Source organism: Lithobates pipiens, unplaced genomic scaffold (genome assembly GCF_037356315.1).
Source record: "Lithobates pipiens isolate NorthernLeopardFrog02 unplaced genomic scaffold, aLitPip1_a1.2 Scaffold_8, whole genome shotgun sequence".
NCBI classification, from domain to species: domain Eukaryota; kingdom Metazoa; phylum Chordata; class Amphibia; order Anura; family Ranidae; genus Lithobates; species Lithobates pipiens.
In genome coordinates, this window is record NW_027507903.1 from 365,565,892 (window position 1) to 365,582,155 (window position 16,264).

At 41.5% G+C, this 16,264-nt stretch overlaps 1 protein-coding gene across 1 annotated transcript in view; it reads right to left on the bottom strand.

The window, feature by feature from the left end:
• The window catches only part of PANK3 (pantothenate kinase 3), a 72,267-nt gene that overhangs the window by 26,992 nt on the left and 29,011 nt on the right, over positions 1–16,264 (bottom strand). Inside the window, exon 6 of the mRNA XM_077473500.1 lies at positions 4,152–4,275. Within this exon, the coding sequence (XP_077329626.1) occupies positions 4,152–4,275 (124 nt within the window). The remainder of the gene's footprint in view (positions 1–4,151; positions 4,276–16,264) is intronic.

The window sequence follows — 16,264 nt, forward strand, 5'->3', positions numbered from 1 at the left end:
ACTGTGTGTTGAGTTATTTTGGAGGGGACAGCAAATTTTCACTGTTATACAAGCTATACACTCACTACTTGATACAATGTGAAAGTGTAAATTTCTTCAGTGTTGTCACATGAGAAGATATAATAAAATATTTACAAAAATATGAGGGGTGTACTCACTTATGTTACATAGTTAGTCAGGTTGAAAAAAAGACACAAGTCCATCCAGTTCAACCAAAAAAAAAAAAATAATATATATATATATATATATATATATATATATATATATATATATATATATATATATATATATATATATATATATATATATATATATATATATATATATATATATATATATAAAAATATACCAGCCCATATACCCAATTCTATACCCACAATTGATCCAGAGGAAGGCAAAAAAAACCCCAGCAGAGCATGATCCAATTTGCTACAGCAGGGGAAAAAATTCCTTCCTGATCCCCCGAGAGGGGATCGGATTTTCCCCGGATCAACTTTACCTATAAATTTTAGTACCCAGTTATATTACGTACACTTAGGAAATAATCCAGGCCTTTCTTAAAGCAATCTACTGAGCTGGCCATAACCACCTCTGCAGAGAGTCTATTCCACATTTTCACAGCTCTTACCGTGAAGAAACCTTTACGTATTTGGAGATGAAATCTCTTCTCCTCTAGACGTAAAGAGTGCCCCCTTGTCCTCATTGTTGACTGTAAAGTGAATAACTCGACACCAAGTTCCCTATATGGACCCCTTATATATTTGTACATGTTTATCAAATCCCCCCTTAATCTCCTCTTATCAAGAGAGAATAAATTCAGTTCCTCTAATCTTTCCTCATAGCGGAGCTCCTCCATGCCTCTTATCAGTTTGGTTGCCCTTCTCTGCACTTTCTCCAGTTCCCCGATATCCTTTTTGAGAACTGGTGCCCAAAACTGAACGGCATATTCCAGATGAGGTCTTACTAATGATTTGAACAGGGGCAAAATTATGTCTCTCTCTCTGGAGTACATACCTCTCTTAATACAGGAAAGGACTTTGCTCGCTTTGGAAACCGCAGCTTGGCATTGCATGCTATTATTGAGCTTATGATCTACCAAAACCCCCAGATCCTTCTCCACTATGGATTCCCCCAGTTGTACTCCCCCTAGCGTGTATGATGCATGCATATTCTTAGCCCCCAAGTGCATAACCTTACATTTCTCCACATTAAACCTCATCTGCCACATAGTCGCCCAATTAGACAGAGCATCCAGTTCGGCTTGTAAATTGGTGACATCCTGTAAGGACGTTATTGCACTGCATAGCTTGGTGTCATCTGCAAAGACGGAAATGTTACTCTTGATCCCAGACCCAATATCATTTATAAAGATATTAAAAAGTAAGGGTCCCAGCACTGAACCTTGGGGTACACCACTCATAACCTTAGACCATTCAGAGTAAGAATCATTAACCACTACTCTCTGAATTCTGTCATTAAGCCAGTTTTCTATCCATCTACAAACTGATGTTTCCAAACCTGTAGACTTTACCTTACACATGAGCCGTGTGTGCGGAACTGTATCGAACGCTTTTGCAAAATCCAAATATATCACGTCCACCGCCACCCCTATGTCCAAGGTTTTACTTACCACCTCATAAAAAGAAATCAGGTTTGTCTGACAACTCCTGTCTTTCATGAATCCATGCTGTCTGTTGCTCAAAATATTTTTTTCCTGCAAGAACTCGTCTATGTGGTCTTTTATTAATCCCTCCAGTATCTGCCCAACTATAGAAGTTAAACTAACGGGTCTATAATTACTTGGTAAAGACTTTGTTCCCTTTTTAAATATAGGCACCACACTGGCCCTGCGCCAATCCAGTGGTACTATTCCTGTCATTAATGAGTCCCTAAAAATTAGATACAATGGCTTTGAAATTACAGAGCTCAATTCTTTTAGGATCCGTGGGTGGATGCCATCAGGTCCAGGTGCTTTCTCCACCTTTATTCTGTCCAAATATTTCTGGACCATATCACTTATGAGCCATTGTGGATTAGGGGCTGCGTCAGTACCACCCCCATTATGGACATGAGCTCCCCCATGCTCCTTTGTATACACAGAGCTGAAGAAAGTATTTAATAAGTTAGCCTTCTCTTTGTCCCCAGTCACCCACTCCAGATTATTTTGCAAAGGGCCTACATGCTCAGACTTAACCTTTTTACTATTAATATATTTGAAGAATTTTTTGGGGTTTGTCCTACTGTCTTTTGCAATCTGTCTTTCATTCTGAATTTTTGCATCCTTGATTTCCTTTTTACATATTCTGTTATATTCCTTGTAACATTTAAATGACACTAGCGTTCCTTCATTTTTATATTTTTTGAAAGCTCTTTTTTTATAGTTTATAGCTTTTTTAACTTTGGCCGTGAGCCACATCGGCTTTATTTTTAACCTTTTAAACTTATTGCCCATGGGAATATACTTTGCCGTGAGATCACAAACAAGCTTTTTGAAGAATTCCCATTTCTGTTCTGTGCCCATTGGTGCCAATATTCTCTCCCAGTCTAAGTCCTGGAGAGCGGCCCTCATCCTTGGAAAATTTGCTCTCTTGAAATTAAGTGTTTTTATCTTTCCCGTATGTGATTTTTGCTTACAGCTAACATCAAATGAAATCATGTTATGGTCACTGCTACCCAGATGTTCCTTTATCTGAACATTAGTAATACGTTCTGCATGGTTTGAGATTACCAGGTCCAACAGAGCATCATTCCTAGCTGGGGCCTCAATAAACTGTACCATAAAATTGTCCTGTAATAGGTTTACAAATTTTTGCCCTTTAACTGTCCCAGCAGTGCCATTACCCCAGTCAATTTCTGGGTAGTTGAAATCCCCCATTAGTATCACTGTCCCAGCCCTTGCAGCCCTTTCTATCTGTGCAAGGAGCTGAGTCTCCACCTCCTCATTAACATTGGGTGGTCTATAACAAACTCCAATGATTAACTTTGAACTACGCGCATCTGTATGCAGTTCTACCCATAATGCCTCAGACTCATCACACTCTCCGCCCACCAGGTCCTCTTTCTCACTCGCTTTGAGATTATTTCTCACATACAGACAGACCCCTCCACCTTTCCTTTTTACTCTGTCTTTCCGAAAGAGTGCATAGCCAGGAATATTAATAGCCCAGTCATGTGAGGAATGAAGCCAAGTCTCAGCAATACCGATTACATCATAGCTCTCCTGATGCACCAGAGCTTCCAACTCGCCTATTTTGCTTGGCAGACTTCTGGCATTGGCGAACAAACATTTTAATGTATTAATATATTTTGACCGGTCACATACTATCCTCTTGGGATATTATACTGTGTGTAATTATATGTCCATAAAGACATGGATGAGCGAGTTTGAGGTGGAGGAACTTGACTGGCCTGCACAGAGCCCTGACCTCAACCCAACAAAACACCTTTGGAATGAACTAGAGTGGAGACTGCGAGCCAGGCTCTCTCATCCACATCAGTGCCTGACTTCACAAATGCGCTTCTGTAAGAACGGTCAAACTTTTCCATTGACACACACACCTAAACCTTGTGGACAGCCATCCCAGAAAAGTTTAAGTTGTTATACCAGCAAAGGGTGGGCCAACGCAATATTGAACCCTACGGATGAAGACTGGGATGCCATTAAAATTCACGTGCGTGTAAAGTACTTTGGGGGGGGGGGGGGGGGGGAGAGAGAGAATTTGTCCTTTACATCAAAAGGAATATACTTTGGTGTGAAAATGAGGGAAGTTTTACCATTTAAACGCTAAAACCCTTTTTCTGACATTTGCTGCTTTCAAGTAAAAAATATTTTTTTTTTGAACATTTTAGTAAAGATCCTGGAGAATAAAATGGTGGTTGTTGCAATATTTTCTGTCACACTGTATTTGCTCAGCAGGTCGTTCAAATGCAATTTTTTTGGGAAAAATTACACTTTAATGAATAAAAAAAAAAAAAATGAACCAGTAAAGTTAGCCCAACTTTTTTGTATAATGTGAAAGGTTTTACGCTGCGAGAATTGTGATATTTTTATTCTAAGCAAAAAAAAAAAAACTATATTATAAATTTGGAAAGATGTAAATTCTAAAATGATTAACCTCAACAAAATGCTATCACCTTTACTAAATCTTTACCTCATTGACAGCACACATCCTTGCTATTGATCCAATATTATTGGTTATGGTTACCAATGTAGCACGAGCCAAATCTTCTTTACTAGCAGACTCTCGTTTATCTTTGTAGATCATGTTGCCAAAACTACAAAAAAATAAAAATTGAAAAAGGAGGTATAAGTAATGCAAAAAGAACAATACACAACTGCATGAATAAAAGAAATAATCTTAAGAATAAAAATAATATGGAAAGAAATGATATACTGAAGAGAACTCTTAGACATGCAGGAAAAAGCTTCCCTTAAGTTTTGGTATTATCCCGAACCCCTGTAACTGTTGCTTTCACTTTCAACAGCTTGGCCTGTTGTAAAACCATTTTACAAGGATGTACAGGACAAAATTACTGCAGATAGACAGGTACAACTTATGTAGAAGGAATTGTTTGATCTGTGTATCACTTGAGGTCAGTCACTTCACTGCATATATGTAAAGCCTAGCACACACGGACTGAATGTCGGCCTGTTCAATAGAAACAGGCCGACATTCGGCCCGTGTGTATAGCAGCCATGCCGGCTTCTGTGGAAGGCTCATGACTGAAAAAGGTCCGTCCCCCTTTTAGAACACAATAGCTCAGCAGGGGAGATTGATGTACTAACATTGGATTGTTAGTACAGCGGCACTGACCTGAGCTGTCAGTTTTTTTTGTTCAACCTGAAGAAAAAAAAACTAGTAGTGCGTACGGGGCCTAAAGGGGAGTTCCACTCACTTTTACAAGATGGTCTTAAAGCGGGGTTCCACCCTAAAGTGGAACTTCCGCTGATCGGAACCCTCCCCCCCTCCGGTGTCACAATTGGCACCTTTCAGGGGGGAGGGGGTGGAGATACCTGTCAAAGACAGGTATTTACACCCACTTCCGGGCATAGACTCCCGTGGTAATCTATGCCTCTTCCTGTCCTGCCACGCTGTCTGCTGGGACACACACGGGTCCCAGAGACAGAGCGGACAATTCCTATTGCGCTGCGAGACTCGTGCATGCGCAGTAGGGAACCGGGAAGTGAAGCCGATTCGCTTCACTTCCTGATTCCCTCACCTAGAATGGCGAGAGCCGAGCGATCGATCGCCTCGGCTGCCGGCATCGCTGGACCCCGGGACAGGTGAGTGTCAATTTATTAAAAGTCAGCAGCTGTAGTATTTATAGCTGCTGGCTTTTAATATTTTTTTACCCAGTACAATCCCACTTTAAACTATAGAGCACCACTCCACCATTTGTTTTTGGATATCTATATTTTTTTTCTTACCTACCCTTTTAGAAAGAATATATTAACTCCCGTCCTAGCCCAGCCGCAGTACATCATGTGCAGTACATTATGTCCTCCCCTGCTGCCTTTTGGGACCTGTGTGTGCCCCAGAAGATGAGCTGGCTATTCACAAAGCGCTGCAAAACTCACGCTGGTGCAGTAGGGCTCCACTGCCGGTTTCCCTTAGTTGGAATGGTGGCGCCTGCACCTGAGCCAGTGGTCGAATGGCATGGGGGGGGGGGGGGTGACATCGTGGGCTCCCTGGACAGGCAAGTGTCCTTATTAACTACTTCAATACAGGGCACTTATACACCTTCCTGCCCAGACCAATTTTCAGCACTTTGCATGACAGACAATTGCGCGGTCATGCAACACTGTACCCAAGCAAAATTGTTATCATTTTGTTCCCACAAATAAAACTCTTTTGGTTTTGAGATTTTTATTTCCTGCTAAACAAAAAAAAAAAAAAGACCAAAAATGTTGTTTCAGTTACAAAACGTATAAATACATTACTTACATATTATTACTTATAATACTTATAGAAAGAAGTTTATAATCTATCAGCCTGACAGACGCGAGTGAGGAAAAGCCGATCATGGCTCTTCCCATTTACACTGTGATCAGTCATGATTGGACACAGCTGATCACGTGGTAAAGAGTCCCCTTTGGAGACTCTTTAGAGATCGTAGTTGCGGTGTGTCAGACTGACACTCCACACCACCGATCGCCGCAATGCGCGCATCGGCTTAATATCCTGAGGACTTTATATGACGCCCAGTCAGGATATTGAAACCACTTTGCCGCCGTCATTCTGCTATATGGCGGGCGGTAAGTGGTTACAAATGAGCTGCTGTCTGGAATTCTGCTTTAAGGGTTTACAACGACTATAATACAGGTAGAAACCACATACAGTAAGGAAAATACAATATTGTTTCTTATAGTGAGACTTTAAAAGGTTACCCTATTTAAATATTCATAAGCAGTAAAAGCACTTTGAAGCAAGCTTTCATTCATATACTGTATGTAGACTACACATTTATTACTCCTAAAACCAATACTAAGCAGGTGGTTTATGCTTAATCTCAACTTCAAGTGAACTTTTTTTACTCTCAATCCCATTTAAGAAGTCTGAGAAATGGTTATCCAATCTCATGCACAGGTTAACCACTTAAGGACCAGCCTTGTTTTGAGATTTTGGTGTTTACATGTATACAACTTTTTTTTGCTCGAAAATTACTAATGTTACGCCAAGTAAATTGAACCCAACATGTAGCGCTTCAAAATTACACCCGCTCATTGAATGGCGTCAAGCTTTTACCCTCAAAAATCTCCATAGGCGACGTTAAAAAAAAAAATTCTACAGGTTGCATGTTTTGAGTTACAGAGGAGGTCTAGGGCTAGAGTTATTGCTCTCGCACCAACGATTGCAGCGATACCTCACATGTGGTTTGACCACCGTTTTCATATGCAGTGGCTACTCGCGTATGCTCATCGGGATGGGGCGTTTAAAAAAAAAAAAATAATTTTACTTGATTTTATTTATTTTTACACTGTTTTTTTATTTTTTTAAATTTGGGTCACTTTTAATCCTATTACAAGGAATGTAAACATCCCAAAAATAGAAAAAAAGCATGACAGGTCCTCTTCAATATGAGATCTGGGGACAAAAAGTCCTCAGATCTCATATTTGGACTTAAATGCATAAAAAAAAAAAAAAAAGTTGTCGTCATTTGAAAAAAAATAAAAAGAAAAAAGGTGTCTTTAAAAGACGTATGGGTGGAAGTGACGTTTTGACGTTGCTTCCGCACCGGAGTGTCATGGAAACGGGTGGGGGCCATCTTACCCTCATTCGTCTCCATGCACAGCAAGTGAGAGGACGCGATCGCCTCTGCCGACTGCTCTGGTAAGCGGTGGAGGGCATCGGATCGTGGCAGGAGAGGGGGGCCCCCCTCTCTCCCCACCGATAAAAGTGATCTTGCGGTGAATCTGCTGCAGAAACCACTTTGATCTTGTAGCTGACCGACGGCCGAACACTGGGATACCAGGGTTATGGCAGCTAGCTGCTGCCATAAAGATATCCGCCCCTAAAGTAGGGACGTACATCGACATCGGCATGCAGCAGTCGGTAAGTGGTCCTAAAGCCTTAAGATTTTTTTACCTTAATGCATTCCAATGCATCACAGGATCCAATTAGCTCCCGCTGCTGTCACGATGTAGCAAGTGGACCGGTGTCCTATTGATCAACTATCAGCTGCTTATTTTTTTTAGCACTGCTCTATGGCTACTACCCAAAACCTACAGACTGTTTTACTGACTAACCACAGTCCCTACAGTTTGATTTGGGTCAGCAGTGCTGAACTAAGAACCATATCTGGCTAACTTATGCAAATGGATCTACAGTCCACCATAAACTGGTTAATTTCCTACTAACAGTTTTTTTCTATCAAAGTGGGCCTCCTGGACTAACTTATTCAGTACCCAAGTCCTCGCTGTGCAAATATAACCTATTTCACAGTTTGTGAGCATTTGGCAGACAATGTGTTAATACATGCATATCCTGAAGGTACTTGGTACCGGGGACTTATGCGGTTATCACATCTCCAGTCCCTGCCTTATATGACGCTATACTTCACAATTATCCATATTATCCTTTTTCAGTGGGACTTCTACCCCTATTTTAATCCCTAATGTCTGGGTCATGGAGACTGCACCTAACTGGTGAGTCAGCAATACCTGGGACACTGCACCTACATTTGCTAAGACAACATGTGGTGAAGTGACTATACCTTAGTGAGCAGTTGGTTTTCACTTTTTCTGTATAAATTTACCATTAGGTTATAATTTCTGATTAGAAGCCGCAGAGCTGCTTTCTGCATACGGCCGTGCCTTGGTAGCTACAATTAAATTTGCCTCACAGGCGCCTGTCAGGAAGCAAATCTCATCCACTCCCATTTCTGATCACTAGATTACATTGATGGGCCAGCTCTAGGAACAGTAAGAGTTGCCCAGTGGCATCGTGCACTGCCACTAACATTGTGGCCTCACAACACTGTGGGACAGATGGAAAAAATAGGATTTTTATTACAGCTTACCTGTAAAATCCTTTTCTTGGAGTACATCATAGGACACAGAGCCTTAAGTAATTACTTAATGGGTTATAGACTACCTTCGGGTGTTGACACTGGTAAACCCAATCAAGGAAGTTTACTCCCCTATATAACCCCTCCTCCTTCCAGGAGCACACCAGTTTTTGTAGCAAAGCAATATAATTAATCCCAAAAGAGGTGCAGGACCTCTGTGTCCCGTGATGTACTCCAAGAAAAGGATTTTACAGGTAAGCTGTAATAAAAATCCTATTTTCTTTATCATATATCATGAGACACAGAGCCTTAAGTCAGGGCTCGACAAACCCCGGGCACCAGGTCGCATTTGCGACTAGAATTCGCGTCCTGGCGCAACACAGCTGGGGTATCCTGTCTCCATGTGGACCCCGAACTCCGCCGTGCGATTGCATCGGGCCACGCCGGCCAGTAATTGAGGCCGCGGCTTTGCGGCCTTCTAAAGTCTTTCCGTTGTCTGGCGCCATCTTGTGGTGGATGTTGAAATTACATCCCATCCAATAATGCTAATCCTAATGGAGCTTCAAAGCCCTGCCTTTTTTTCACTGCCCGCCCATTTCCTTCCCAAAGCGAAGAGAAGGAAGTGATTGCGGGCGTCATCTGGCGCCTTTTGCCCAATGGTGAGTGTGGTGGCTGGTAAATAGCTTCTCATTATATTATATATATATAATTTTTTTTTTTTCATAATAGCTTTTATTTTTATTTATTTTTTAAAAGTAGAAAAAAATAAATTTTAATTAAGGAAAAAAAATATATTATTTGTAATCCTCCCTGCTTGGCCCATTTCACAAGGGCTGTCTGATCAGGTTCACCTGTCAGTTTTTCAGGCGGACCCGATCGAACCCTTAGCGGGGATATGGTGGTAAATAAAACGGGAATATGGCGGAAAAAAAAAAAGTCACATTCTTTTGTTAAACACTTCGTGCCCGCGCTATAGACGAAAGATGTCTACAGCGCAGACACCAATTGCCGGGAAGGCATCCCTGGACATCCTCCTGTTTACTTCCCCTCTGCACGCCACCATGGGCGCGCATCGGGGAAGTTCTGTGTTGGCTGTGTCCCTTGGATACAGCCAATCACAGATCATGCTAAATGGCCAATCACAGCAGCCATTTAGCACTCGAGCGGTGTGTCCAATGAGAGGTGATCTCATATGCAAACATATGAGATCATCTCTCATCACCGGCTCTCTCTCCTCACACAGAGACAGCTTGTGAGGAGGGAGAGCTTCCATGCTGCAGCGTCAGTGAAACATGAGTGAACACTAACACAGGGAAACACACACAAAACACATGCCCACCTGTCCTGAGTGCCACCTGCCATCTGTTATCAGTGTCACGTGTCATCAGTGCCACGTATCAGTGCTGTCATTAGTGTCACGTGTCATCAGTGCCACGTATCATCAGTGCCATCTGTCATTAGTGTCACATGTCATCAGTGCCATGTATCAGTGCCATCTGTCATTAGTGTCACGTGTCATCAGTGCCATCTGTCATTAGTGTCACGTGTCATCAGTGCCATGTATCAGTGCCATCTGTCATTAGTGTCATCTGTGCCATGTATTACCATGTAAAATTCATGAAGAAAAATTAATAATTTGCATTGACTGAGCAATTATCATTCAAAGAGAGCACCGAAAGCTGAAAATTGGTCTGGGCAGGAGGGGGGTTTAAGTGCCCAGTAGGCAAGTGGTTAAAAGCACCACATAGTAAACACACGCTACTAAGAACATAGTTAACCCTTTGATTGCCCTTGGTGTTAACCCCTTCCTACCCAGTGTCATTATTAGTGACAGTGTATATTATCACTGATCACTGTATTAATGTCACTTGAGATGTCAGTAGCATCTGTAAAGATACACATCAGGGCTACATAAGAGAAGGAGTGCTTTGCTTTTAAAGAATAAATATATATTAAATTAATTAAAATGTTGGAGACTATGCCATTAAAGAGGAGGGCCAGTTTTAAATTAAAGTCAGCAGCTGAAAACACTGTAGCTGCTGACTTTTAATAAGCACACTAACCTGTCCAGGGCGCCCGCAATGTCGGCCGCCCGAGGCTGACCCGTCCCTCGGCTCTCGGCACCGCCATTTTTGCTAAGGGAAACAGGCAGTGGAGCCTTGCGGCTTCACTGCCCGTTTCCTACTGCGCATGCGCGAGTCGCGCAGCGCTTTGTGAACGGGTCACGCTGTGTTCTGGGACACACAGTTCCTAGAACACAGTGCGACCCATTACCCAGAAGACGCCGCACAGAGGAGAGAAGATAGAAGATCTCCGCGGAGGAGGAAAAGGCAGATTAGCACGATGTGCCTAGCAACAGGCATTTCTGGTAAGTTAAAAAAAAAAAAAAAAATCATTTTTTTTTCTGATTTTTTCTAATTTATGTATTTTTTTTTTCAGGGTGGCTCTCCACTTTAAGTAATAATGTGTACTAAATCTTCTTCGTTTGGGAATTCAACAAAACCATCTTTGTTTGGGAATTCAGAAAAAATGAAAACGTGCCGCAAAAGCTGTGACACCAGAAGATGAATGACAAATTTCTTTGCAAAGACTTCTTGTTCAGAAAGTGAAGTGCAACATGTTACTGCAGAATCAAGTGGCACAAAAGAACAACCAGCAGAGAAGTCCCCTTCAACAAGTCACCCTCAAAATGAAGAAAGAAGGAAGTTTAAACAAGATTAACCCTTTCATGACTAAGCCTATTTTTGGAATTTGGTGTTTACAAGTTAAAATCCATATTTTCTACTAGAAAATTACTTGGAACCCCCAAACATTATATATATTTTTTTAACAGAGACTCTAGAGAATAAAACGGCGTTTGTTGCAATATTTTATGTCACACGGTATTTGCGCAGCGGTGTTTTAAATGCAACTTTTTGGGAAAAGGGACACTTTCATGAATTAAAAAAAAAAAAAAAAAAACAGTAAAATTATCCAATTTTTTTTGCATAATGTGAAAGATAATGTTACGCCGAGTAAATAGATACCAAACATGTCACACTTTATAATTGCACGCACTTGTGGATTGACGACAAAGCACGGTACCTAAAAATCTCAATAGGCGACGCTTTAAACATTTTTTACGGTTACCAGGTTAGCGTTACAGAGGAGATCTAGTGCTAGAATTATTGCTCTCACTCTGACGATCGCGGCGATACCTCACATGTGTGATTTGAACACCGTTTACATACGCGGGCGCGACTTCCGTATGCGCTTTCTTTGCTTTGCGAGCTCGCGGGGACGGCGGGCGCTTTAAAAAAAAATTGTAATTGTTTTATTTATTTTATTTATTTTAAAATGACTAAATTGTTTAAAATAAAATAAAAAATTTGATCACTTTTATTGCCGTCACAAGGAATGTAAACATCCCTTGTGACAGTAATAGGCGGTGACAGGTACTCTTTATGGAGGGATCGGGGGTCTAAAAGACCCCCCACCCCTCATTTACACTTCAGTGTATTCAGATCGCCGAAAACGGCGATTCTGAATACCGGATATTTTTTTAAAACCGCGCCATTGGCAGCCGAGTAAACGGGAAGTGACGTCATGACGTCGCTTCTGTGTTTACTATGAGGAGACTGGAACGAAGCCGATTACGGCTTCGTTCCAGTTCCTCCCCAGCGGCCGGAGGCATCGCAACAGGAATCGGTGCTCCCGATGGAGCGGGAGCACCGGTAACAGCGGCGGGAGGGGGGGGGACGTCCCCTCCCGCTCCTCCGGCATAACAGCCGAGCGGCTTTTAGCCGCATCGGTTGTTATGGCTGGATAGCCAATCGCCCGCTGAAAAAAACGGTACCGGGATGATGCCTGCAGGTGCGGGCATCATCCCGGTATACCCCCCGGAAGCCGAGTACGCAGATCTGCGTACGCTCGGCGGGAAAGGGTTAATGCAATGAACTCACATGGCTTAAATTTGACCATAATACAGGCATAGCCATATGTGAGATTTGTGCCTCCTTCCCTGGCATTGCTGACCACACATCCAAGATTGTGAAAGGGTTTTCAGGACCATTTAAATTGGAGACCTTCAAAAAACATGGAAAGTCACTCCAGCATGACAAATCTATAAAAGCCAAAACACGCCCTGTTGGCTCCAGAAGCTACGCCATTGGCTGCATGCGTTAAGAAAATGGACCAAGGGATGTTCAACCACATGAAAGTTCTATTTAATGTGGCCTATTCTATTGCAAAAAACAACAAGCCATATACAGACTTTAAAGGTTTGTTAGAGCTGACAGGGAAACTAGGGGTTGCTGTGAGAGAGGAGTATGCAAATGACAAGAGATGCAAGGAATTAATCTCACATATTGCAACTGTAATCCGGAAAGAACTTATCTGCGAGCTAAAGGAGGCCAAATATGTTAGTTTGATGCTAGATGGATCAACTGACAAAGGAGGAGTAGAAGAATTAATATTGTATGTCAGATACATCAAGAACAATAGGATCAAAGTAGTATTTCTATCAGTCTTACCTCTTGAAATGGCAACTGCAGATGGGTACTTAAAAAAACCATCACTAAAGAGCTGAAGACACATGGTCTTTTAGACTGGCTTTTTTCAAACCAGCTAATTGGAATCGGTACAGATGGTGCTGCAAGCATGATTGGAGCTGAAAATGAACTGGTACAGAAAGTACGTCAAAATCTTAGCCATGTAATTGGCATTCACTGTGTTGCACACCGATTAAATTTAAGTGTATTAAAGTGGTTTTGTACAGAAATTGCAAGTTCGTCTTATTCAAATGGCTTTGGAACATAGATGCAGTTATGACCATTGAAATAAAATAATATGCAGTATTTACCTTTTATTTTTAATGTTTATGCCGACTTCTGGGCTCTCCTCCCGTGGGAGTAGGCGTGTTTATCGGCTTCGCAATGGTCCCTGGGAACTTCTTTAGCTATTTCCCAGGAATCCATGGGGGACACAGTCAAGCCAAAATTGCCATTTTGAAAGTGGGCAGGCAACTCTATCAGCCATTACCACTATAGCACAGGAGACAAAAGGAAGGAAAACAAAGAGGACACTCAATGAGCATGTGCGAGATGGAGCAGTGGATGCTGGGAGCTCAGTGTCATCGCATCCAGGAAGTAAATGCCTGTGGGCTTCAAACGCCCACAGTGAAAATGGAAACCGCCGGACTGCTTTTTTAAAAGTTTTCCTTAGCAATGAAATCGTCACGCCGGGGGTTAAAAAGACGCCGATCGTGGCTGCAAAGACCCGGTAGGAATCGCCCAACAGTGACACAGGTAAAAAAAAAAAAAAAAAAAAAAAAAAAAAAACGGCAGTGGAATCCCGCTTTAAGCTCTGTAAAAGATGGAAAATGCATTGATGACCTTGACTCGGTTTTAAAGAAGCTGTACCAATTTTACCAGCATTCACCCAAGAGAATGCGACAGCTAAAGCAGGTAGCTGAAAGTTTTCATGAAAAAATCCAGAAATTTCAGTACTTGCATAATGTAAGATGGGTGTCAAGTAAAGTCAGTGCTCTCTCTGCACGTTTGGAAATGTGTGACAGTCCACCTTGAAGGTGTTGCTGCAGAAAAAGACCGTGCTTCTGCAGTTGCACATGGTTTGTTGAAAAAACTAACTGATTTTAAATTTGTTCACATGCTCCATTTTCTGCTTGACTAACTAGAAATTATTAAGAACCTCTCCCTTTTATTTCAAAAGGGAAGAGCTTTTCTTAAGCACAATTGAGTTGCATGTGAAAAACACAATTTCTTCTTTAAAAGCACTCAAAGATGTGCCAAAACAATATGAGGAGAGATTTCTAACTGGAACATCACTCAAAGGACAGTATCAAGATGTACAGTTGCATGGACTCAGCAATACTGTAACTTCTTTGATCCAAAATGAAAAGGACAAATTGATTCAGTATGGTGCAAAAATACCTAGAAGAGCGATTTCTGATTCAAAGGAATATTGAACGCTCCACTGCAGTGTTTGATACCTTTGCCTGGCCATCGGGAAAAGCACTACAGGACTATGGTGTTGATGACATTACAACATTGGCTCAGCATTTCCAGAAACAACTTTCAATGCCTGAAATGCATGATAAATGCATGCATGCAATCCACAATGAGTGGTATGAATTTAAAGTTCTTGGAAAAGGAAAGAAACTGTGAACTCCAACACAGACAGGTTTCCAGTTTTGGGAAACTTGTTGTCTATAGTGTGTGTTTTGCCTGTCAACCGCATGTTGTGAGAGAGGATTCAGCTTAATGAACTTTGTAAAAAATAAGTTCAGATCTTTAATGCAGCAAGAAAGTTTAGGTGATTTGTTGATGACCAACATGAATGGACCATCAGTGAAGGATTTTGATCCTGCAAAAGCTGTTGACCATTGGTACAAGGCATATTCATGGCCACAAAAAGCCAAGTGAAAAAAAATTACATTGCACTAAACACTTGGTGTCACATCAGAATATATTCATTACCTACACAAGTTAAATGCCTATATATGTTTGGTTTTAGATGTCTGTGTTAAATTAAAGATTGGTTAATTTTTATATTGAAAATAAAGCTGTTGTCCGTTAAAAAAAAAAAAACCTGGCTCCTAACTTTTTTAGCTGGCTCCTAGATTCCAAGCAAATTTGTCAAGCCCTGCCTTAAATAATTACTTAACCATTTAAGCCCCAGACCATTTTGCTGGCCAAGGACCAGAGCCTTTTTTGCGATTCGGCATTGCGTTACTCTAACTGACAATTGCGGGTCGTGCAACGTGGCTCCCAAACAGAATTGACTTCTTTTTTTGCCACAAATAGAGCTTTCTCTTGGTGGTATTTGATCACCTCTGTGGTTTTTATTTTTTGCGCTATAAACAAAAAAAAGCGCACTCTTTTACATTTTACTATAATAAATATCGCCCAAAAATATATAAACATTTTTTCCTCAGTTTAGGCCGATACGTATCCTTCTACATATATTTTTTTTGTAGCGATAAAGAGTCCGCGGGACCCGCAACCCGACTCACGGTCCCGGGTGTCACACGCGCCGCGCACGTTATGGCACTCCGGCAAATTTAAAGGGACATACAGGTACGCCCATTTGCCCAGCTGTGCCATTCCGCTGACGCGCATTGGCGTGCGCCGGTCGGGAACCAGTTAATGGGACATTCCATAGCAATGCTACTTGAGGGGATGGAGAAACAACCCGCAGAATGCGCCCAAAGGCGTTATCCTCATACCTCCTTACAGCCACCTGATAAAATCTTGTGAATGCATGCACTGAATACCAAGTTGCGCCCTTACAGATTTAAGCCATGGAGGCCCGATGATGCACTGCCCAAGAAGTATAACCTCTCTGGTAGAATGCACCTTAACTTGAAACTGGGGAATCTTACCCCTTAAATCATAAGTTTGAATTATAAGTTTGAATTATCACTTGCCGAATTCACTTAGCGACAGTGGATTTTGACATTGCCCGTTCTTTCTTAGGACCCTCTGGCAGAATAAATAAGACATTCGTAAGACATCAGTCTTACAAATCTGAGCACTTTTCTTTAACTAGATTTTCACTGCTCTCACCACATTAAGACAAATGTAGTGACTTTTCTTCCCTGGAACATGGTTTTGAAAAAAAAAAAAAAAAAAAAAAAAAAAAAATAGATGACAGGACAATATCTTGATTCAGGTGAAACCTGAAACCATTTTATTTTTTTTAAATCAAAAAACACCCCCATGACAAATCAAATATGGCTCTTTACAAGAAAGAGCAG